This window comes from Peromyscus leucopus, chromosome 1, assembly GCF_004664715.2.
Source record: "Peromyscus leucopus breed LL Stock chromosome 1, UCI_PerLeu_2.1, whole genome shotgun sequence".
In the NCBI taxonomy this organism is placed as follows: Eukaryota; Metazoa; Chordata; class Mammalia; order Rodentia; family Cricetidae; genus Peromyscus; species Peromyscus leucopus.
Window position 1 is genome coordinate 98,356,844 of NC_051063.1, and position 19,266 is coordinate 98,376,109.

Genomic DNA, 19,266 nt, shown 5'->3' on the forward strand with positions numbered 1-19,266 from the left:
AGTGACTTAGACATTCATCCTTTGACTTAGCCTCAAAAAGCTCATGTATTGGAGGAAACTCTGTAATTGTAAACTTACTGACTTAGTAGAACAATTTAAGGACACAGAAAAAGATAAAGATCATAGAGAAACCTCTTTTTCTGTCAGGTCTTAATTAAATACTTTTTAATAAAGCAGATTTAGTTAAAACATACATTAGCAAAGTAATTATAAAAAAATTGTATTACCTATGGAATACTCTGAATAAATAATGTTATTACTGAACTATTGCTAATAGTTCTGTTGGTGAGGTTATTGCATTTTAAATTATTCTGTTTTAAAAGTCTTTGACTCAGCAGGTATACACAAAGAGAGGTTTCTGAAAAATTTTGTAGGTATGAACTATCATTCCTTGATGCAGGTTGGAGACTGGCTTTTATAGTCATCCACAACTCATTTTGGTTAGTTTTAAAATTTAGTAAAATGAGAGAAAATTTTCTTTTAACTCTAATAGGAATACTGTAAAGTAGTATATGCATTACCTTCTTATGCCATGGGGAAAATGAACACACACACACACACACACACACACACACACACACACACACACACACACATTCTGCTTTACTTTTCTTCTTTTGTTGGAGGAGGGTCTACACATAACATTTAGGTGAAATAGTAGAAGGTTAGACTGTATGAAATTATAAAATTGGAAATGGATTGGCTACTCATTAAAGTGTGCTCATTTCAGGTAAAAACAGCATTGGCATTTACATGAGACCAAGTGGTTTTGGTCAGGCACCACTTGGCCTGGATATGAGGAATTTTCCAAGTTTTACAGTATATTCACCTTTTAGTAAGTTTTACTTTTGATTTTGAAAAGACAGATGTTGGATCCCAACAAGTTAACTATACTTTCATGTAGTAATAAGATAACAGAAGAAAAATGGGCTCTGTTTGGCTCAGTAGGAACAATGAATGAGTAAATTCATGTAGTGTGATCTAAGAGTTTAAACATGACAGGTGTACTATTTTCATCCAACATGTTAGAACCACATTTCATATATTTTAATTAGACTGTTTATTTACTCATCTTTAATTTGCTTTTTACTTTTTTTATCTGCTGTTACAGGTCCTACCTTTTTGTATTTAGTGTCATAATGCTTAATGAGGCTGTTTTTATGTTTATACAGGTGAAGGAGCTTTATCAAATGTGGTAACACCTCTCTTATCTATATTTATTTAGATCCTTTTGGCCTTTATTGCTTTTTACCTACCTACCATTCATGTCTGTTAATATTTTCTTTTTTATATTTATTTGTCCCTAAAATGAGTACATATTAATTCATAACTATTACAAATATTGAATGACCTCTTAACTATACAAAAACTTTGTGTCATTTTATACTTTTAACTTATGGCTATTTTATTGAAATATATAATTGTCCTTTTTTGGGGGGTGTACATTTTTATGAAGTGTGTTTTATTATCCCTTCACTTTCAATGAATTGTGTTCTGAAAGTTGAAATGATTTGTAGAGGCAGCATATAAAAGAACTCTTTTTTTTCACATTTAGTATTTCTATTCCTTAAACGTTTTTATTCATCTTGGGTAATTTCATACACAAATACAATATATTTAGATCATACCTTTTCACTGACCCACTCCAACTCCTCTCAGGCCACCTTTCCCACTTCTCCCAAATTCATGTCTTTGTAAAATTTAAAATTTTATTTATTCTTTAAAAATTCACACATGTCCACAATGTATCTTGATCATATCTACCCCTCAGTTCTTCCCACCTCCAATACCCCAGGATCCCTTTAAATTTGGGTTATAACCTGCAGTGACTTCAGAAGCCAGGAAAGTGGAAAGGGATCATGGGGTGCTCTAGAAAGGGGACAGTAGATCACAGGTGCTGTGAAGCACAAAAGTGGGGAGATGGAGAGGAAGAGGTAGGGGGGCTTTAAGTAGAGAAGTTGGAGGTTGAGTTATGCAAGGGAGAGGAAGAAAGAAAGATAAATAACACAACCTTGTTTGAAAAAGCCATAGGGGAGCATTCTATAAATTTACTTAAAAAATACACTCATAATATATACAGAGGTCACCAGTTAAAATGAGATCATTCCTGGTACTAATCCAGGGACTGGAGTACTTCAAATAAGAGAAAACTTATACAACCCTGTACTACTGAGTATCACTAGAGAAGATTTACTTTTTTAACAATTAAGAAGCTTTAAGTGAAGTAAATAAAATGAGTCTATGTCACTGAACCTACTTTAATTCACTCATACTCTTCAGGCCTGTTGAGTCTAAATCCACCCAAGCAGTCAGGACAAAGAGGCCCTTATAACCTGTTGTCCTGTGGCCCTGACAGTCTAACCGCTCTTGTAGAAAGGTACGTAGTGCTAATGGAATACATGGGGAAGTAGTTCAAGATGAGGTACAAGAAGTAGCCCTGTACTCTGTCATTCCATTAGCCTTGACACTACTTAACCTATTATAGGAAAAGCCTTTTAGTTCCCCTGTCTATAATAAGAGAACACAATGATCAAAACTTACTCTAATACTTGCCTTTGTCTGTGACCTGCACTAATGTCACAAACAATAGCGTAGTCTTCCATTCTTGATCGATTTTCTTTTGTATTCATTTCATTCAAAACTTATCAACACCTACAAGTATCTTTAAAAAACTTATAATGACTAAAGAGTCATTAAATTTAAATTATTTTAATGATGAATTATAAAATTCATACAAATAATTATTTCACTGTCAGAATTAAAATTAGGTAGATGTGTGAAATTTAGTAATAATTAAGGAAAAGGAATATATATGTATGTATATTTTCATCTAAAAGAAATAAAATTGATACAAAGAACACATAATTGGACAATTTCAATAAATCATACCAGAAAAAACCCAGAGGTTTTCTTTGTCATATTTTTATATACCAGCTAAAATAATTTAAAAGAACTCATGACTTTTTCAAATAAGCAACACTTTTGAACATTTTACTAGAGGACCAATAAAAATAATGCAAATTTACATTTTTCTATCAATTTGGGTATCATGATGTTGAGATGCCTGCTTGTATGTACTTTACAATTTACTTTGCGGCCATACATAGAGGAGGGGCAGGTAGATTAGGCCTATTTCATCATTCTGACACTTAGAGCATACAAAATTTTTTGCTGCTTAGGTAAGAATTGGAAAGCATTTTCATAGAATTCAAGCTGTGACTACAAAATCAACAAAACAAAATGTCCCAAGGCATCTCATAGTGTGAAAAGATAATAAAATGAGTTATTGTTATTGCCAAGAGGAGCCCCAGGGGACATCTTGTTTGCATCCTCCCTCAAGACCTCCATATTTAAAGAACTTTTCAAAAATTTGGGTTGAGATCAGGGTTGGTGCTTGGAAACTGCCTGTTTACGCCAGCCAACAGCAGCATGAGCTGGTAATGGGCTCTACTGCCAGGAGAGGTCCAGCTGCCAAGAGAGAAGCCTGAGAATCACCAGGGTCCTAACTCCAGATATGCAGTTCAGAGTTCCAGACCTCTAATGTACTCAGTGTGAGTTTCCCTCATCTGTGCTTCCTCTTCTCTAGAACAAAGTTACCCCTGGCCTCTGGGTAAGGAGAATGATGATGCTGTGCTGATCAAGGAGAAAGATCCTGAAGGAAACGAGATGCCTTCAAACCCAGAAACCTCGAGTCTATTCTGAGGGAAGGCCAAATACTAATTTTAACCTACAGTCTGTTTGGGAGAGGATGTTTTTCTTTTCCCTTATCTTGTCTATAATCCTTAATCTTAGAATCTTGGCTCTTTATAAGGGTACCACTTTGGGTTCTAAAATCTTCCCCAGAAAATAAATGGATATATACATATATTTAAACTAGTCATCATTTTCCACCCACTAATATCTCACTGCTCTTTGAATATTCAGTCTTATCCACAGTGGTGTTTTCTTCCTCTCTCATTTTTCTCATAATCTGTTCCCAGTGAAACCCAGTGGAAATATAGGGCATTGCTTGCAACACAGTGTAGAGCTTTAACAGTGTACAATTGACTACTCGGCAAGTGGGAGGAGGCCAGAACTGGTAAGTACTAATATTGAATTTTGTGAATTCTGTTGGCACCAGTAGAACAATGTGTAGAGAATGACACACTCTGCCTGGGGCTAAAACAAGAAAGAGAAACTTACTGCAATTGATGGTGTATGAGCATAATCAAAGGATTTCCCAATTCTAAAGAGATAACTTATTTAGAAAAACATTAGCCATGCCTTCAAAATTGTAAATTATGCTTTAAATAGGGCAAGTAGTGCTTGAGATATTTGAATACATATGTATACTAAATGACAGTATTGAGGAGGAGCCCATTGATTCCTGTATTCATTCAGATAGTCAAAATTTTTGAAAATTTATTTCATGTCAAGAGATGTAGATATATAGAATATTAGGATTAAGATAGAGTTATTAACCTGAAAAAACTTAGAGTTATGTTAGGGTCAGAGATTTATGAATATATAATTATGAATACTTAATGATTGTACATATTAACATTTACCAAATTATACATAGCAATAGGTATAGTTCATTGCATAAAACTTTACCATAATAAAACATGGCAAATCCACTTACTAAAACTATTGGAAAATGGGATCAACAATGAAACTTTTATTGATATCCTTAAGTAATTTGGACTTAAAACAAGATTCTTCTTTGAGCTTTCAATATTAACTTTAATAAGAAACACATTTTACATTATAGCAAGACATATACACATATTGAAATAAATATTTTCTTGAAACCATGGTTATATTATTGCAAAAGATTGTATTTTCCTTTATATTTCAATTAAGAAATACTAAAGGCAATCCACTATTTCATTACCAATGAAAACATTGTAAATGACTGTTTCAAGAGATTATAACAAGAGATAATTTTGATTATTGATGGCACTGACTTTGTCATTGATTCCCCTGTCATCTCAAACAAATGTGAGAGACAAGATCTTCCTTACTTACACTAGTCTCTGTAATATGCTTTCTGACATGATCTTGCTGGTTCATTGCACCCTTTCATAGATTAAACTAACCCAGTTCAGATCTAGTCTTAATGGCAATTCTTTAACTGAAGCTTGTCTCTGTGGTCTTGACTCAAGATACACTTAGCAATTTATAACCAATGGTTCAGATCAATGATCCTGTTCACATTTCTCCTACTGTACACCTGAACAGAGGGTCATATGTGTAAACACAAATATGCTTGCAGTCTCTGACTTGTCCTGTCTTAATATGTTCTAGTCAGCAGGACTGACTCTCTTTTCTGACACCACTTTCATTCTAAAGAGCATGGGTGCTTCAGTCATTCCTAGGAACATTCCAGCTTCATGTTTCACCATTTACTTTTTCTACCCCTTTCTGGTCATTTATCCTTCATCTTGTATCTAGTCATCACATCGTTAGTTTTTTACAGATATACACCAAGTTGTAGATAGTAACTGTGCATCCTGCCTGGCTACCAAACACTACACAAATGCCTGATTTTCTGCCAATGCACATATCCAGTCTATTATACAGTCTGTCCAACTGCAACACAAATGAGGCTACTATTAGATCACATAAAACATTGTCCTTCTCAGACAATTCCTGTGACTGCCTCTGGACTCATGAAAGGCCCTATTATATGTACTACTGCCCAAGACTGGTCATAGCTCTTTCATTTGTTTCTACACTATAACAGGGTTATAACTTTGTAATTCCTCTTACTTACTGGAGAAGATGATAGAGAATTCTATGAAAAGAAAATGGAGAAGATGATCATGTACATCTGTATTTGATTAAATCAAGACTAAAATATTCTCTGTGATCAGTGAACTAGAAAGTAACCCCAGTAGTTTTTCATCAAAGGGAAGATTCTTTATTGTTTTTCAAAGTCATCTCATATATTTGTGCCCCCATCTATGGTCTTGATATTTATAATAACACATAATTTTTCATGTTAGATTAATAACATGTAATTGCTCTGAAGATATTTCCTGATGTTATCCAAACAACTGTTGAACAATGGCCACATCGATGACAGCACTCTGTCATTAAGGAATGCCAGGAAGGCATGGATAGTTCTGGTTTCAATGTACCTATCACTCAGCTGGCTTTATGATCAGTATAAGGATGCAATGAGTAGAAAATACAGCACCTTAAATGCTTGCTTAAATGCTTTTTTAACCTCAAATTTTTTCTTCCCATGACATTTTTGCTTTCTGGATTTGACCATCATAGTCAACATTTGATAACTCCATGTATGCTAATTTGTAAGAGTACACATCCATGGGAAAAGAAAACCACACTTATCTGACTGAGTTCATCTTGCTGGGCCTTTCTTCAGATCATCAGACTCAGATCTTGCTGTTCATGGTATTTCTCATCATCTACTTGCTCACTGTGTTTGGAAATCTGCTCATCATACTCCTCATTCATGTTGACTCTCGACTTCATACACCAATGTACTTCTTTCTCAAAAACCTGTCATTGAATGATCTCTGTTTCTCTACAACTATCGTTCCTAAGATGCTAGTCCATTTTATAGTTGTAAGAAAGACCATTTCATTTGCTGGGTGCTCAATGCAGATGTTTTTTTTCCTCATAATGGGGTGTACAGAAAGCTCTCTTCTAGCAGTCATGTCTTATGACCGCTACATAGCTGTCTGCAAGCCCTTGCACTACTCCACCATCATGACACATAGGGTTTGTGTTCTGCTAGTTGTAGGATCCTGGGCTAGTGGAATATTTGTGTCTGTAGTAGATACCACATTTACTTTATGCTTGTCATACCAGGGACCAAATCTCATCAATCATTACTTTTGTGAGCCTCCTGCCCTCTTGAAGCTTGCTTCAGAAGAAACCTACACAGCGGAGATGGTCATTTTTGCCATGGGTGTAGTAATTCTCCTAGGTCCTGTTTCTCTCATCCTTTTCTCCTACTGGAATATTATCTACACTGTGGTTCAAATGCAATCAGGTGAGGGGAGGCTCAAGGTCTTCTCCACCTGTAGTTCCCATTTCATTGTTGTTATCTTCTTCTATGGCTCAACAATATTTACCTACATGCAGCCAAACTCAAAGAAAATGAATGAAGGGGATAAGGTAATCTCAGTCTTCTATTCAGTTATAACATCCATGATGAACCCATTCATTTATAGCCTAAGGAACAAGGATGTGAAGGAGGCATTAAGAAAAGTACTTAAAAGAGAGTTAAGATAAAAGAATATACGAGATAATCAGGGGTATAGGTCATTCTGAAGTTCATCAACGGTTTAAACATCTTTCATTGTGAACTATCTCTAATCTGAGAGTAAAGTTCACTCATGTTTACCAAGGAATGTTTGTTTCTGCAGCCTTGCCCAAGATTATTATTCAAAGGTGAAGCTCACTTAATTTGTGACAATTTGCCCACTAACATTAAACAAATAAAATAAAGTACATTTAAAATAATGAGAAAATTCTATAAACTGCAGCTTTCATGAACCAACCTCTTTCCACCCAGGGATATTTCTTTTTCCTCTAAACCCCACAGCTACTTGCCAAACTCATATTATTCTACCATTATCCATAACCATCTTTAGAGAATATAGTTTAAATCCACAGGTAGCCAAACTAATTCCATAACTGGGTGTTGATGGTGTAAGTTCATAATCAAAGTACTCAGGAGCCCAATGCAGAATGATATTCACATTTCCTTCTATAGTCTTCCATTTATCCTGGAATGACTTTGATGGTGCAGAAGCATTCTACCTTCTGTGCTTCTTTTCTCTGGCTTACATATATCTATCTTACCTACATCTTGTCCACATTTCTACCATGGAGACCCTTTGTAGGGATTATTCTCATGAAATAACATTGCCACTCATTTTAGGACCACCCCTCCACATTTGTTTTCACAAAGTGGGATGTGTACAAAAGCACTTTGTTTTCTTAGAAGCTCTTTATTAATGGAATTTGTCTCTCATTTTGTTACATTCTCTTAAAAACAAAGTGATTATGGGCAAAGAATGAGGTGGGAGGGGGAAAACCAAAAGGGGGCTGATGAAATTCAGCTTTGCCATATTGATTTCTGGATATTCCAGATACAGTGTTCACAGAATGTCATTTATGTCCAAAGCACTTTATTCAAAGTGTTGATATCCTAGATGATGTGTGTGCATTATGTATAGAGTGATTCTGCATGGACAATAAATGTGTGTGATAATTGATTTATGTACATGAGATGTGCAACATTTTCATACATTGTCAACTAATGTGAATCTGAAGGAAGATATAGCACTTTTGAGGAAAGTTAGAGTTCTTTCACCAGATATTGGAAAATATCCATCTGTATATTTCATTAAAGTTGAAGTTAAGTGACCAAACCAGTGGGAATAAAGATGTTAAGTGAGAGGATAAGGATGAGAAATAGAGAAGACAGGAGACAAAAACACAAGCAATAGCTGGGAAACCAAGAGGTCTTGCATAAGGTGACTTATGCCAAGCAAGTTTATTAAGAACTACAGGATCATCCTGCATGCAAAATATGTTAGGGTAAAGCGGCACAAAGCTTGGGGAGGGGGTAATCAACTAATATCTGATTTGAGTTAAGGCACACTCCATGAGCTGGAACCCATACCTGATACTGCTTTGGTGACCAAGATCCAGAAACTAGATAGCCCAGAGATCTAGGGTAAAACCAAATACTACTGGTCTTAAAAAAAGTAATGATAAAATGATTCCTAATGATATTCTGCTATACTAACAGATAAGTGTTTTGTTCAGCCAAGCCATCATCAGAGAAGCTTCCTCCTAGAGCATGGAGAAAAAGAGAGCATGGAACACACAACCCAAAATGGGATGTTGCCATCGAATACCTCCACTCAGAGTTCAGGGAACCCAGAGAAAGAGGTGGAAAGAATGTATGAGGCAGAGGGGATGGAGGTCACCAGGAGAACAAGGTCCTCTGAATCAACTGAGCAAGGCTTTTAAGAACTCACAGAGACTGAAGCAGCAAGCACAGGGCCTCCATTCGTGTACTCTGTGTACCTGTTATAGTTCAGCCTAATATTTTTATGGAACTACTGAGTGTGTGAACAAGTGGGTCTCTGATTCTTGTGCCTTCTCTTGGGCTCTTTTTCCTTCTGTTGGTTTGCCTTGTTCAACTTTGATATGATAGTTTTGTTTTATTTTATATTTTATTTTGTTATGTTTTGTTGTTATTTCTCAGCGGTCTTTTTTTTCCTAAGGAGAGGCAAAAAGGAGTGGATCTGGATAGGAGGGTAAGTGGGGAGGAACTGGGAGGAGTAGAGGGAAGGGAAATTGTAATCAGAATATAACGTATGAGAAAAGGTTCTATTTTTAATAAAAGAAGAAAAAACAGAAGGACAAAAAAAGAAGTACAGCATCTTGTATACAATGTTGTACTTGTATAGGTGAAAATGCCCAAGGTGAAAAATGTCCAAGGTCAACAGAAAGCTAAGTCAGACAATGTTGACAAAGAGAACACAGAGTACCTCAGACACAGCTGCCTTAGCAGTGATGACAGCAGCCCGGGGGAAGAGTTGGGTCTCCAAGAGCCACAACCTTGACTCCTCTGAGGCACTGGTGCCAGTCTCAGACTGGCCTTGCCAACTCTTCCCCTGGACAAGGACACAGAACTAAAGTTCTCTTTGTCCTTCCATCATGGTCTCCGAGAAAGTCTTGGATCGGTCTGGCTCCCCTCAGTTAAGAACTTGAAAAATGTTAATCTATTAAAATGTAACAACAATATATCTAAAGCACAAGAATTAAAATGTATTTTGTACTGATATTTCTAAAGTATTATGAGTGAATTTAGGATGAGTGGGTCTTATAACAATTTATAACTGAAATTATTAAATGCAATATATGGGAAAATGTTTCAAATGAACTTATCTGACTATGAAGTGTTTACTACAAATGGAACATTTAGTCATATGCCATTCCACAATGCTCAGGGACCATTGTAGAAGAGGGGGCAGAAAGACTGTAAGAGGTAGGGATGTTGGATATCTGTAGGGAAACAGTGTTTGCTAGACATCACAATTGTACACATGAATCTACATTGGCTGGGACTGTATGCACAAGATCAAGCCAGTCAAAATCCTGTCATGGATGGGGACAGGGATTTCAAGACTCCATTCTTTGCTTAGAAACTATTGGCAATTGATGGCTCCCGGGGGCAGGAGAATAAATCTTCTTTAGAGATGTGGTCTCTGAAAGGCTGCCCATGCCTAGTAGATGCTCCTACACCCATGCAGAAAAGGCAACACTAAGCAGACTCATTATTGTTCATTATTGCTTTTTTTAAAAAAAATTATTTTAAAGAAAAGAGAGTACATGAAGTTTGAAGGAAAAAGTTGTGGGAGAGTATGGAAGGAATCAGAGAGGAGGGAATGAGTGGATTTTACAGAATGTGTTATAAGTATATATGAAGTTCTCAAACAAAAAAAAGCCTCATTTTCTTGTTGTAGTTCAAGTAAACAATAGAACCTTCTGAAAGCATTTGAATGCTTACCTAACGTCTTACTTTTCAACATTTAATAAGCAATGATTTTATCGACTTTTTAGAAATTTGAAGCGTATTTGTAGGAGCTATTGGATAACTTTTGCCTAAACATCTGAATTGTTACCTCCCCTTCATTCAGAATCAAGAAGTACTATGCAATCACTCTACATAGCACCCTTTACAAACCATCTAAGCAAGTATTTAAAAATGTTCTTATAGGTTTAGTTTTTTATTAGCTCTTTCTTGATTTAAGTATCCTGACTCATGTCTTTGATAGCTCCCTAGTGACAGCAACACTTTCAGCACTCAGGTTTCTGCCCTCTTTTCTATCAAGGGCATCACTAGGGATGTAAAAAGAAATGTTAATGGTAAATACTAGGATGGGTAAAAAGTCAAGATACACATATATTCTGGAGACACACTGGTTCACATCCAAATTCCCTGGTCATTGCTCTCACATGAGGTCCCTGTGTGTGGGGAGTGACAGATGGTGACAGTTGGTTTTTATAATGATTATCACTGCTAGGGAAAGCCAAAACCATGAAACAGCTTTGAGATAAGAATAACTCTATAAAAAACTTTAGATAAGAAACATGAGGAAGAGAATTATGCAATATAAACTTATAAATTTCCTTGCAGACAAACAAACTTGCATTGAATTCAATGTGTAACAACATTTCTACCCCAAAATTCTAGTGAAGAACAGTATGCCAATCCTGACCTTCCCAACCTTCAAGTTTTGTCACATGCTACATTTAGAAATTTAAAAAAATGGTAATGATTGTCCCACAGTGGTCAGATTATCTGAAATATATGATATGTAACACAATGAGGGTTAAACTGTAGTGCTTTGCGAGCTCTATTTCAAAGTGCAGTCACACCCAGGCACAAGGATATAAAAGAGAAAGCCACGAGTTCAGCTTTCCAAAGACTGGGAATGATGTGCTCGTTACTTTTTTTTAATGACTGAGAAGTTGGCTGGGTTCTCAGTTCAAGGTGATATTGGAAAAAAAATATGGGATGTCAGAACTGGGGCATAACACTTCCTCAAGTTCATCTTACATGTCTGCTTGTGTGTTCAAAACCAAAGGTATGGCACGGTGCTAACCAATGTGACACCAGGGCTAGCGCCTTTCACAAACTGCTCACTACTTGTCTGTAACTAGACATATTTAAAAAACTCTTATAGTAATCACATCACAAAGCTGGAATGAAGACATGTCTGTGAATCACATTGTTTATAAAAACTGTGTGACTGACCATGAATCAAAAATTAGAGCAGTCAGTAGGCTAAGAAAATCAGAGACTGATGGCAATGTTTAAATGACATTGCCAAGCTCCAATTAGATCTTAGACTGTCAGTTACTGTGTAGCATCAGCCAGGTGAACACATAGTACATAGGAAGCCACAGTCACTGAGGCAACCTCTTCTGAAACGCTTATGTTATCAGAGCAAACCATGTTCAGATCTTGAGGGTAAACAGCTTTCCTCTCATCCTGTAGGTATCTCCTCATGCCACTGTCTCTGCATTTGTACCGAGGCTTTGTAGCCTGAGGGCTATCAATTCTTGTTATTATTTTGGAGTAGTAGACTTCTTTTTATGAAAATAATACAACAGAATATGCTATATGGTAAGCTAGTGTACACATGCACACATGCATATATATGTGTTTCCATTTTTCTTTTTTTTTTTTTTTTTTTTTTTTTTTGGTCTTTCGAGACAGGGTTTCTCTGTGTAGCTTTGCGCCTTTCCTGGAGCTCACTTGGTAGCCCAGGCTGGCCTCGAACTCACAAAGATCCGCCTGGCTCTGCCTCCCGAGTGCTGGGATTAAAGGCGTGCGCCACCACCGCCCGGCCTTGTGTTTCCATTTTTCTATGATGTATTTTTTAATTAGACAACTAGAGTGGTTTCTTTAGTTTTAAAAAATTATTTCTTTTTATTTTATGTGTGTGCATGTTTTGTCTATATGTATGTCTGTTCACCATGAGTGTTCCTAGTGCCCTCAGAGACCAAAAGAGAGTATCAGATACCCTGGAATTAGAGTTACAGACAGTTGTAAACTACCAAGTGGGTTCTAGGAATCAAATCTGGGTCCTCTAGAAGAACAGCAAGTGTCCTTAACCACCAAACCATCTCTCCAGATCCCATAAGCAGAGTGTTTTGAGTATAAACATAGATAAGGGTTTTAAATTTTCTGGTATCATTAGTTTAAGGAATATAATACAGATGATGATCAATAAGTCAGCTCTTTGAAGAGTCTGTATCCAAGGATGCAATTAGCTGTGAATATAAAGTATATGCATATTTTGTTAAAAAGTATTTTTCTGGCACTTAGGAGGCTAGAGTAGGAGAACTGTAAATTCTAGGTTATAGAGTGAGACCTTGTAACAAACCAACTAAAGGTCTAGATTGAGCTTCTGAAGACACTTTAGGCATCATAGCTAATCTGTAGATGATTGAAAATGTATGACAGGCTGTATATAGGTTATATGTAAATACCAGTTAATTGTTATGAGGGTCTTTACTGTACAATGATTTTGGTACCCACAGTACTGGAACAATTACCCTACAGATTCTAAGGGATAGCTGCTCTTCTATCAGTCATACTTCACACTATCTTCAGAACTGAAACCTCTAATTTGAACATTGAGACAAAGTCTTGGGAACCTCAAGAGTCCATAGGGTAATCTGAGACCCCCTCATTAAAATACTTGGCTTCAGAGGAGTTTCCAGTAATTCTGTTTCAGATAATTATTTTTATCATTGTTGGTGCTAGGGATTGAACCAAGGGTCTTACACATGCTAGGCAAGTGCTCTAACACTGAGCTGTATACTCAGCCACAGGTCATTATTTTCTTAATACCTGTGGGATTTCTTATTGTTTAAAGGTTGAAAAGCTAACAGCACTGACTACTTCAGGGAGTGTTCTTATTAGAACAGCCCTCAGAGACCTCAGGTTTGAAGTCTTCCTGGAGGAAACTCCTTCAGACCCAGGCTACTGGTTTCTTAGAAGACAGCAAAATGTCTTTTCATAAGGGGTACTCATTGGGTTAGGCTGGAGTAAGACACACATCCCATTTGAAGTCCTAGCCTCCACTTATTTCGGAAACAGAAATGAAGGTAGCCTGGTAGGCTAAGGATGTCAAGGCTGAAGAAACTGCACCTTTCTTCATCTGTCACTCCTTCTCCACTACTGTGGTGTACTGACATCTGCCAGGGCTCCAGCAGGTGAGAGTAGGCAAAATGTTGATGGGGAGTTATTCTTTCCAAGGAGTCTGATGTTGATTCGGTTCATGGAGGAGGAATTTGTTTTGCTCTCTACCCCTCTTTCCCATCAGACTTCTAAGGAGAATAGGTGTTCTTTAGGAACTGTATTCCATAGGTGTTCTGGAGCTGCTTAGGCTATTTACTGAAGCTACTATAATGTCTACAAAGACTGTGGATACCCAGTGCCTCTTCATAGATCTAAAAGCTACTCCCAGCATTTCTTCTGTCTCTTGCTATACCAGACCTTATTTTTTAGGGGTTCCTTTCTTGTTTTTCTTAGCCACTTCAGTTTCAGCATTCAAAACATGCTGGCAGGACCAGATACCAACTGAACCTATTGACCTGGAGACACAAATGGAAACTGGGAACTCCACAGAAGCTGTATGAGTCTGAAGATATGTTTGCACAGACGTGCAGCCCTGTCCCTGTTCTGGGAGTTTCTCAGTCAAGACCTTTCCACTCTCAAGAGAGCATTCCAGGTCTCAGCAGCCCACAGCCTCTTTTCTCATTCACATTGAGTATGTGAGAGGTTTGTATGTCATCATTCATGCTGCAAGCCACAGGAAAATGTAATGGAATTCAGCTACTATGACAAAAGCTACTACTTGGAAAGGTCAAGGACTTTTCCCAAGGTCAAGACATGGCTTAAGAATTTTTGGTGATATTTTAGCTTTTGTATATACATTCGCCAGCTCCTGCAATAATTTTCTTGTGTGCTATGTGTGCTTCCAAGGACTTCTAATAATGCATTTACCTGAAATTCTTCTCTAGCATCCTAGGCATAGCTTTGTTTCTTGTGCAAATGAAGCTCAGACCTTCCTTTCTCTCACAACCCAAAAGGCATTCTAGAGTAATTGACTCAGAACAAAAGGGTTTTGTGCATACCAAATGCAATGTAGCTTTGAAACAGATTTCCTAGCTCCAAGCAAAGTTACCCTGCCTGCCAGTATATGGGAAAATAGAGGCAGTTTTATTTTATTGACCTATAGACTCATTTACCTAACCACCTGTAAGATTGTAGTTTGAGCACATTTATGATAGACTCATAATGTTTCACCTAACCACTTCTAAGAATATATTTTGAGCACTTAAATTCCCTTTCTGACTTATTCCAGGTCTTATCTGACCCCACCTCCTCTATGCACTCCCCTTTTGGGTTGTAAATGTTATCTTGTCTCTTGTAGGGATCTTAGAAGCTTTGCATTTTATTGTAAGGTCAGGCTGCTGGTAAGGAGAGACCAGTTCCTGGGGAGAGAGGGGAAAGAAGTGTGAAGGTCTAGACTTGACTTTACAGGCTCCATTTTAGGGAAAGGGCCACCATCTCAGACCACCTGCTCTACTCAGTTCCAGAAAGGACCTCATGAATGTGCCATGACAACTTGAACAGGTACAGAGCAGTATCCTTCTGCAAACGTCCTGCCTGCAGTTTATGGCCCTTGAAGATATCTCTATAATCCTTCTGAGCAATCCAGATAATCCTGTCCAGCAGGTTGTGGTTCCCCACCAAAAATCTAACCCAATGGTTTCAAATGTAATTTCATGCCCAAAGTCTAGACCAATAGTTTAAAAAAAAAATCACCTTGCCCCATATTCCTTTGACCCAATCCCAAGTTGCCAATTCCTGGGTTGTGGTTTTTCCCTATAAAAACTCTCTACACCTGGGCTTGTGGTCGCTGCCACATTTCCTTCCATCTGCTGTGCAGTGGCCCAGGTTGAACCTGAATAAAAGGACCCTTATGTGCTTGCATCGGAAACCAGTTCCTTGGTGGTCTCTGGGGTTTCTTGAAACTGGTACAACAGAAGCAAGATGGAGAAGAATGAGGTTGAAGATGAGGACAGAGACAGAAAAGGGTTAGAGTTATGAGAAGACAGGAGGAGAAGGGACAGAGAGGAGTTAAATATGAGAATAGAATTGAATCTATGTAGATAGAATTTAATCTCAGAGGAATAAAGTAGGTGGACAGAAGAGCACGTGTGATTTTTATCTGGCTTGAAATTGTGGAGGTTTTGTGCTTCCTGTCACAGGCTCTATAAATTCATATGCACAACAGAAATAATAAAGATATTTTCTTTGAGTAATTCACCAAGTCTGACTCTTAAAATATTTCTGCCTCCTCTTCTGCATACACCTTGAGCCTAGAGAGGAGGATTTTGATAAAGACATCTCATTGAGGTCTGAGTGCTCCAAAATCTCACACTCTTTGCACATTGTCCAGTTGTTGGTTTCTGTGTTAACTAGTATCTACTGCAAGAAGAAGGTTCTCTGAGAAGGAGGTTCTCTGATGAGGGTCGAACAATTCACTGATCTATGGGTATATTAATATTTTAAAAAATGTTCAATACCCTTAGCCATTAGGGGAAACTAAAATTACTTTGAGATTTTATTTCATCACTGTGTGAGTGGCCAAGATTAATACAAACAAATGACATCAGATGGTGGGAAGTAAAAGGAACATTTACTCATTGCTGCTGGGAATATACACTGGTCAGCCACTATGGAAATCAGTGTGGAGGTTCCTCAAAAAATGAAAATTGATCAACTACAATATCCAAATATACTAATCTCAGTCACATATCCAAAATAGCCTACATCTTATTATAGAGATACTTGCTCATACATTATTATTGCTGCTCTACTCACAGTAGTCAGAAATTCAGCCTAGATGTTTATCTACTGATCAATATATAGTGAAAATGTGATACATTTAAGCAATGGAATATTATTCAGCTACTAAGAAAAAGTTATGAATATATAAGATGGAGCTAGACCAACCATCCCAAGTGAGGTAACCTAGGCCTAGGAAGACAAACATTGAATGTTTTCTCTTTTATGTGGATGTTACTTTTTAAGGTTTAGATATGTGTGTTTTATTTAGAATAACTATAGTAGTGAGGAGCTAGTAAAGAAGCAGGGAAAAAGGGTATCTTCCAAAGAAGAGGAAATAGAATTTAGTATTATAAAGAGAAACAGATGAAACTGACCGTAAAGAATGAATGTAGAAGAGAATGGGAGGGCAAGGTAAAAGACAGAACACAGGAACTGACAACTAATACAAAAGGCAAGTTGAAAATGAAACCCTACTACTATGGAAGTTTCCTAAAATAGGTACATATAAAAAGAAATTTAAATGGAATTACCATATAATGGGGGAAAGCAATGCCCCAACTAGATATCTTAAGCTGCTATATAAAATGCCTGGTACCAGAAATGATTTACATCTTGTCAAGTCGTCAAGTCATGGAACAAAGGTCCAAATGGATTCCCCCAAACAATACAGGCTTCTGGTTGTCCTCCACAACTTAATGTTAAGAACTTCTTGCTGAAGTCACCAATTACTTATGCCATTAAACACGGAGAAATCAAGCTGGTGTCCAATTAGCAGATTCTTTTCTACTGACTAGCATTCATGTTCTTGTAAGATACAGTGAATGCTGTGAGAGTAGAAAAATAATCATTGTTATTGGCTACAAACCCCAAGAACTATAATAATGGTTCACCTTAAAAAAATACTCTTGTAGTAGTGGCATAAATGTGATGACAATAACCATCTAAATAACCATCAAATCTAAATAAAAGTTAGATTCGAGGCCCACTCCATGAGATAGAACCCATGTGTGATACTGCTAAAATATCCAAGAACCTGAGACCTAGATAGGTCATGGACCCTATGGAAAACCTATTATTAATCTGCTAAATGAACATAAAAATGAAATAACTCCTAATGATATAGTGTATGTGTTTTATATTCTGAATTTTACATGTGTTAGTTGGGATACCTCTTTCAGTTTTACTTGGATATCTCCTTAGTAAATAGCATACTCTTGAGGTCTTATTCCCCAGTACCACACAGAGGTGAGATAAAATACCACCAAGCCATAGAAATGCAGCAATACCACCAATCCGTAGAAATTTAAAAATAAATCAATCCAGTAATTTGCCACCAGTGAACATAAGACAGAAGGTCTAATTCTAATATGGAATGGGCAAGTACTTAAGAATTATTTGGGCATAAATGTGAAACTAATAATTAATGAGATAAATAAAGAAGTCATAGAAGGGGACAAAAAGGAGAAAGACAACATACACATATACACATACACAAACACACCACATTCTCCTGTTATTTAAGTCAATCCTTGATGATACTTGAACAGCCATGGGAAGAGTACAAGAAAGAACATGGGGTTTATCTCTATTTCAAAGGGATGAAGAATAGTTAATTTCAGTAAAGCAAGAGTTAGGTTAGATATTAAACAAAAATGTTCATTAGTGGCAACTGGAGAAGCATTTCATGAAGGAATTCTCAGCTACCCTAATGCTTTATAGACTAAAAAGCAGTTTAAATAGTTATTCACAGCATTATTGACCCTGGCAAAACTATTACAACAGAATAATTCAGTCACATAGTTACAGACTGTTAAATGACTTTAAAAGCAACTCGGGTATTTACTTGAATAACTACAGTTGAACACATTGCTTGACTATCAAAGTTTCTTGCAGCACTGTTCTCAATAGTGAAGTCATCAAACCAACTTGGGTGACTCAAAATAGGAAAATGAATAAAAAATGGGGTGTATATACATGACAGTAAGTCACATAAATTTAAGGAAAACGGGTGAATGAAGACAATGACTATAAGCAAATTAAGCCAGTCTCACAAAAAATATTTTGCCTTTATTATTTTGAGATATTACAGTCACACAAATTGTGCATGGATATTTAAAAGTGGAAATGATACTGTCTAGGGGAACAAAGGGGAATATGGGAGAAGAGAGAGACACAAAAGGGTAGGAAGGTTTGGGGATGAATGCTTTCAATGCATTTTTTTTTAACTTAAAATGTAATGCTCTTAATGAAATTTTTAACTTAAAAATAAAAAACTCAAAAGAAGAATTCTATAATTTTTTTCATTTAATTTAATCTATTTTCAATTTCAAGAAATGTTACTTTAAAATGTTACTTTATAGGGAGTGTTAAATGCCACACAATTGTCATGTTTATGCCCCAAATTCTACAACTGTGTTATGGGAAACAAAATATATATTCAAAATATAATTATTGAATGCATGCAACAATGGAGGAAATAACTATGTTGCCATAAATAATTGTGATGGTTTTATGGTTCTTTTCATGTTTTGGACAGATAGTTAGATGCCTAATTAGGCCAAATTCATTATTGACTTCTGGATAAGAAAGGAGAAACATCTTTACTGTCACTCCTCTCTCTCCCTGCCTATCGACACTTTTCTTCTTTCCTCCATTCTTATGCCCTCATCTCATCACTAATTTCTTTTTACTTCCTATTTCTAAAACTTAATTTAATCTCTTTAACATAGCTACCAAGCAAAGAAAAATGGAGGAAAATAGAAGGAACTGGAAGAAAAGAGTAAAAGAAGGAAAACATTGTAAGAAATCTTTCTGTTCAAACAATGGTCAACTCAATTATGACACACATTCCAGTA

General features: G+C 36.6%; 1 protein-coding gene across 1 annotated transcript; it reads left to right on the forward strand.

Annotated features, from left to right (window-relative positions):
• The first annotated feature begins 6,306 nt into the window (after window positions 1–6,306).
• Window positions 6,307–7,245, forward strand: LOC114710275 (olfactory receptor 2D3-like). Its single transcript, XM_028894380.1, has one exon. The coding sequence runs from the start codon at window positions 6,313–6,315 to the stop codon at window positions 7,243–7,245; it is 933 nt and encodes a 310-aa protein (XP_028750213.1). The 5' UTR covers window positions 6,307–6,312.
• Window positions 7,246–19,266: the final 12,021 nt, after the last annotated feature.

Coding starts and splice junctions, on each gene's coding strand:
- LOC114710275 (XM_028894380.1), top strand. CDS start 6,313: ATGGGAAAAGAAAACCACACTTATCTGACTGAGTTCATCTTGCTGGGC.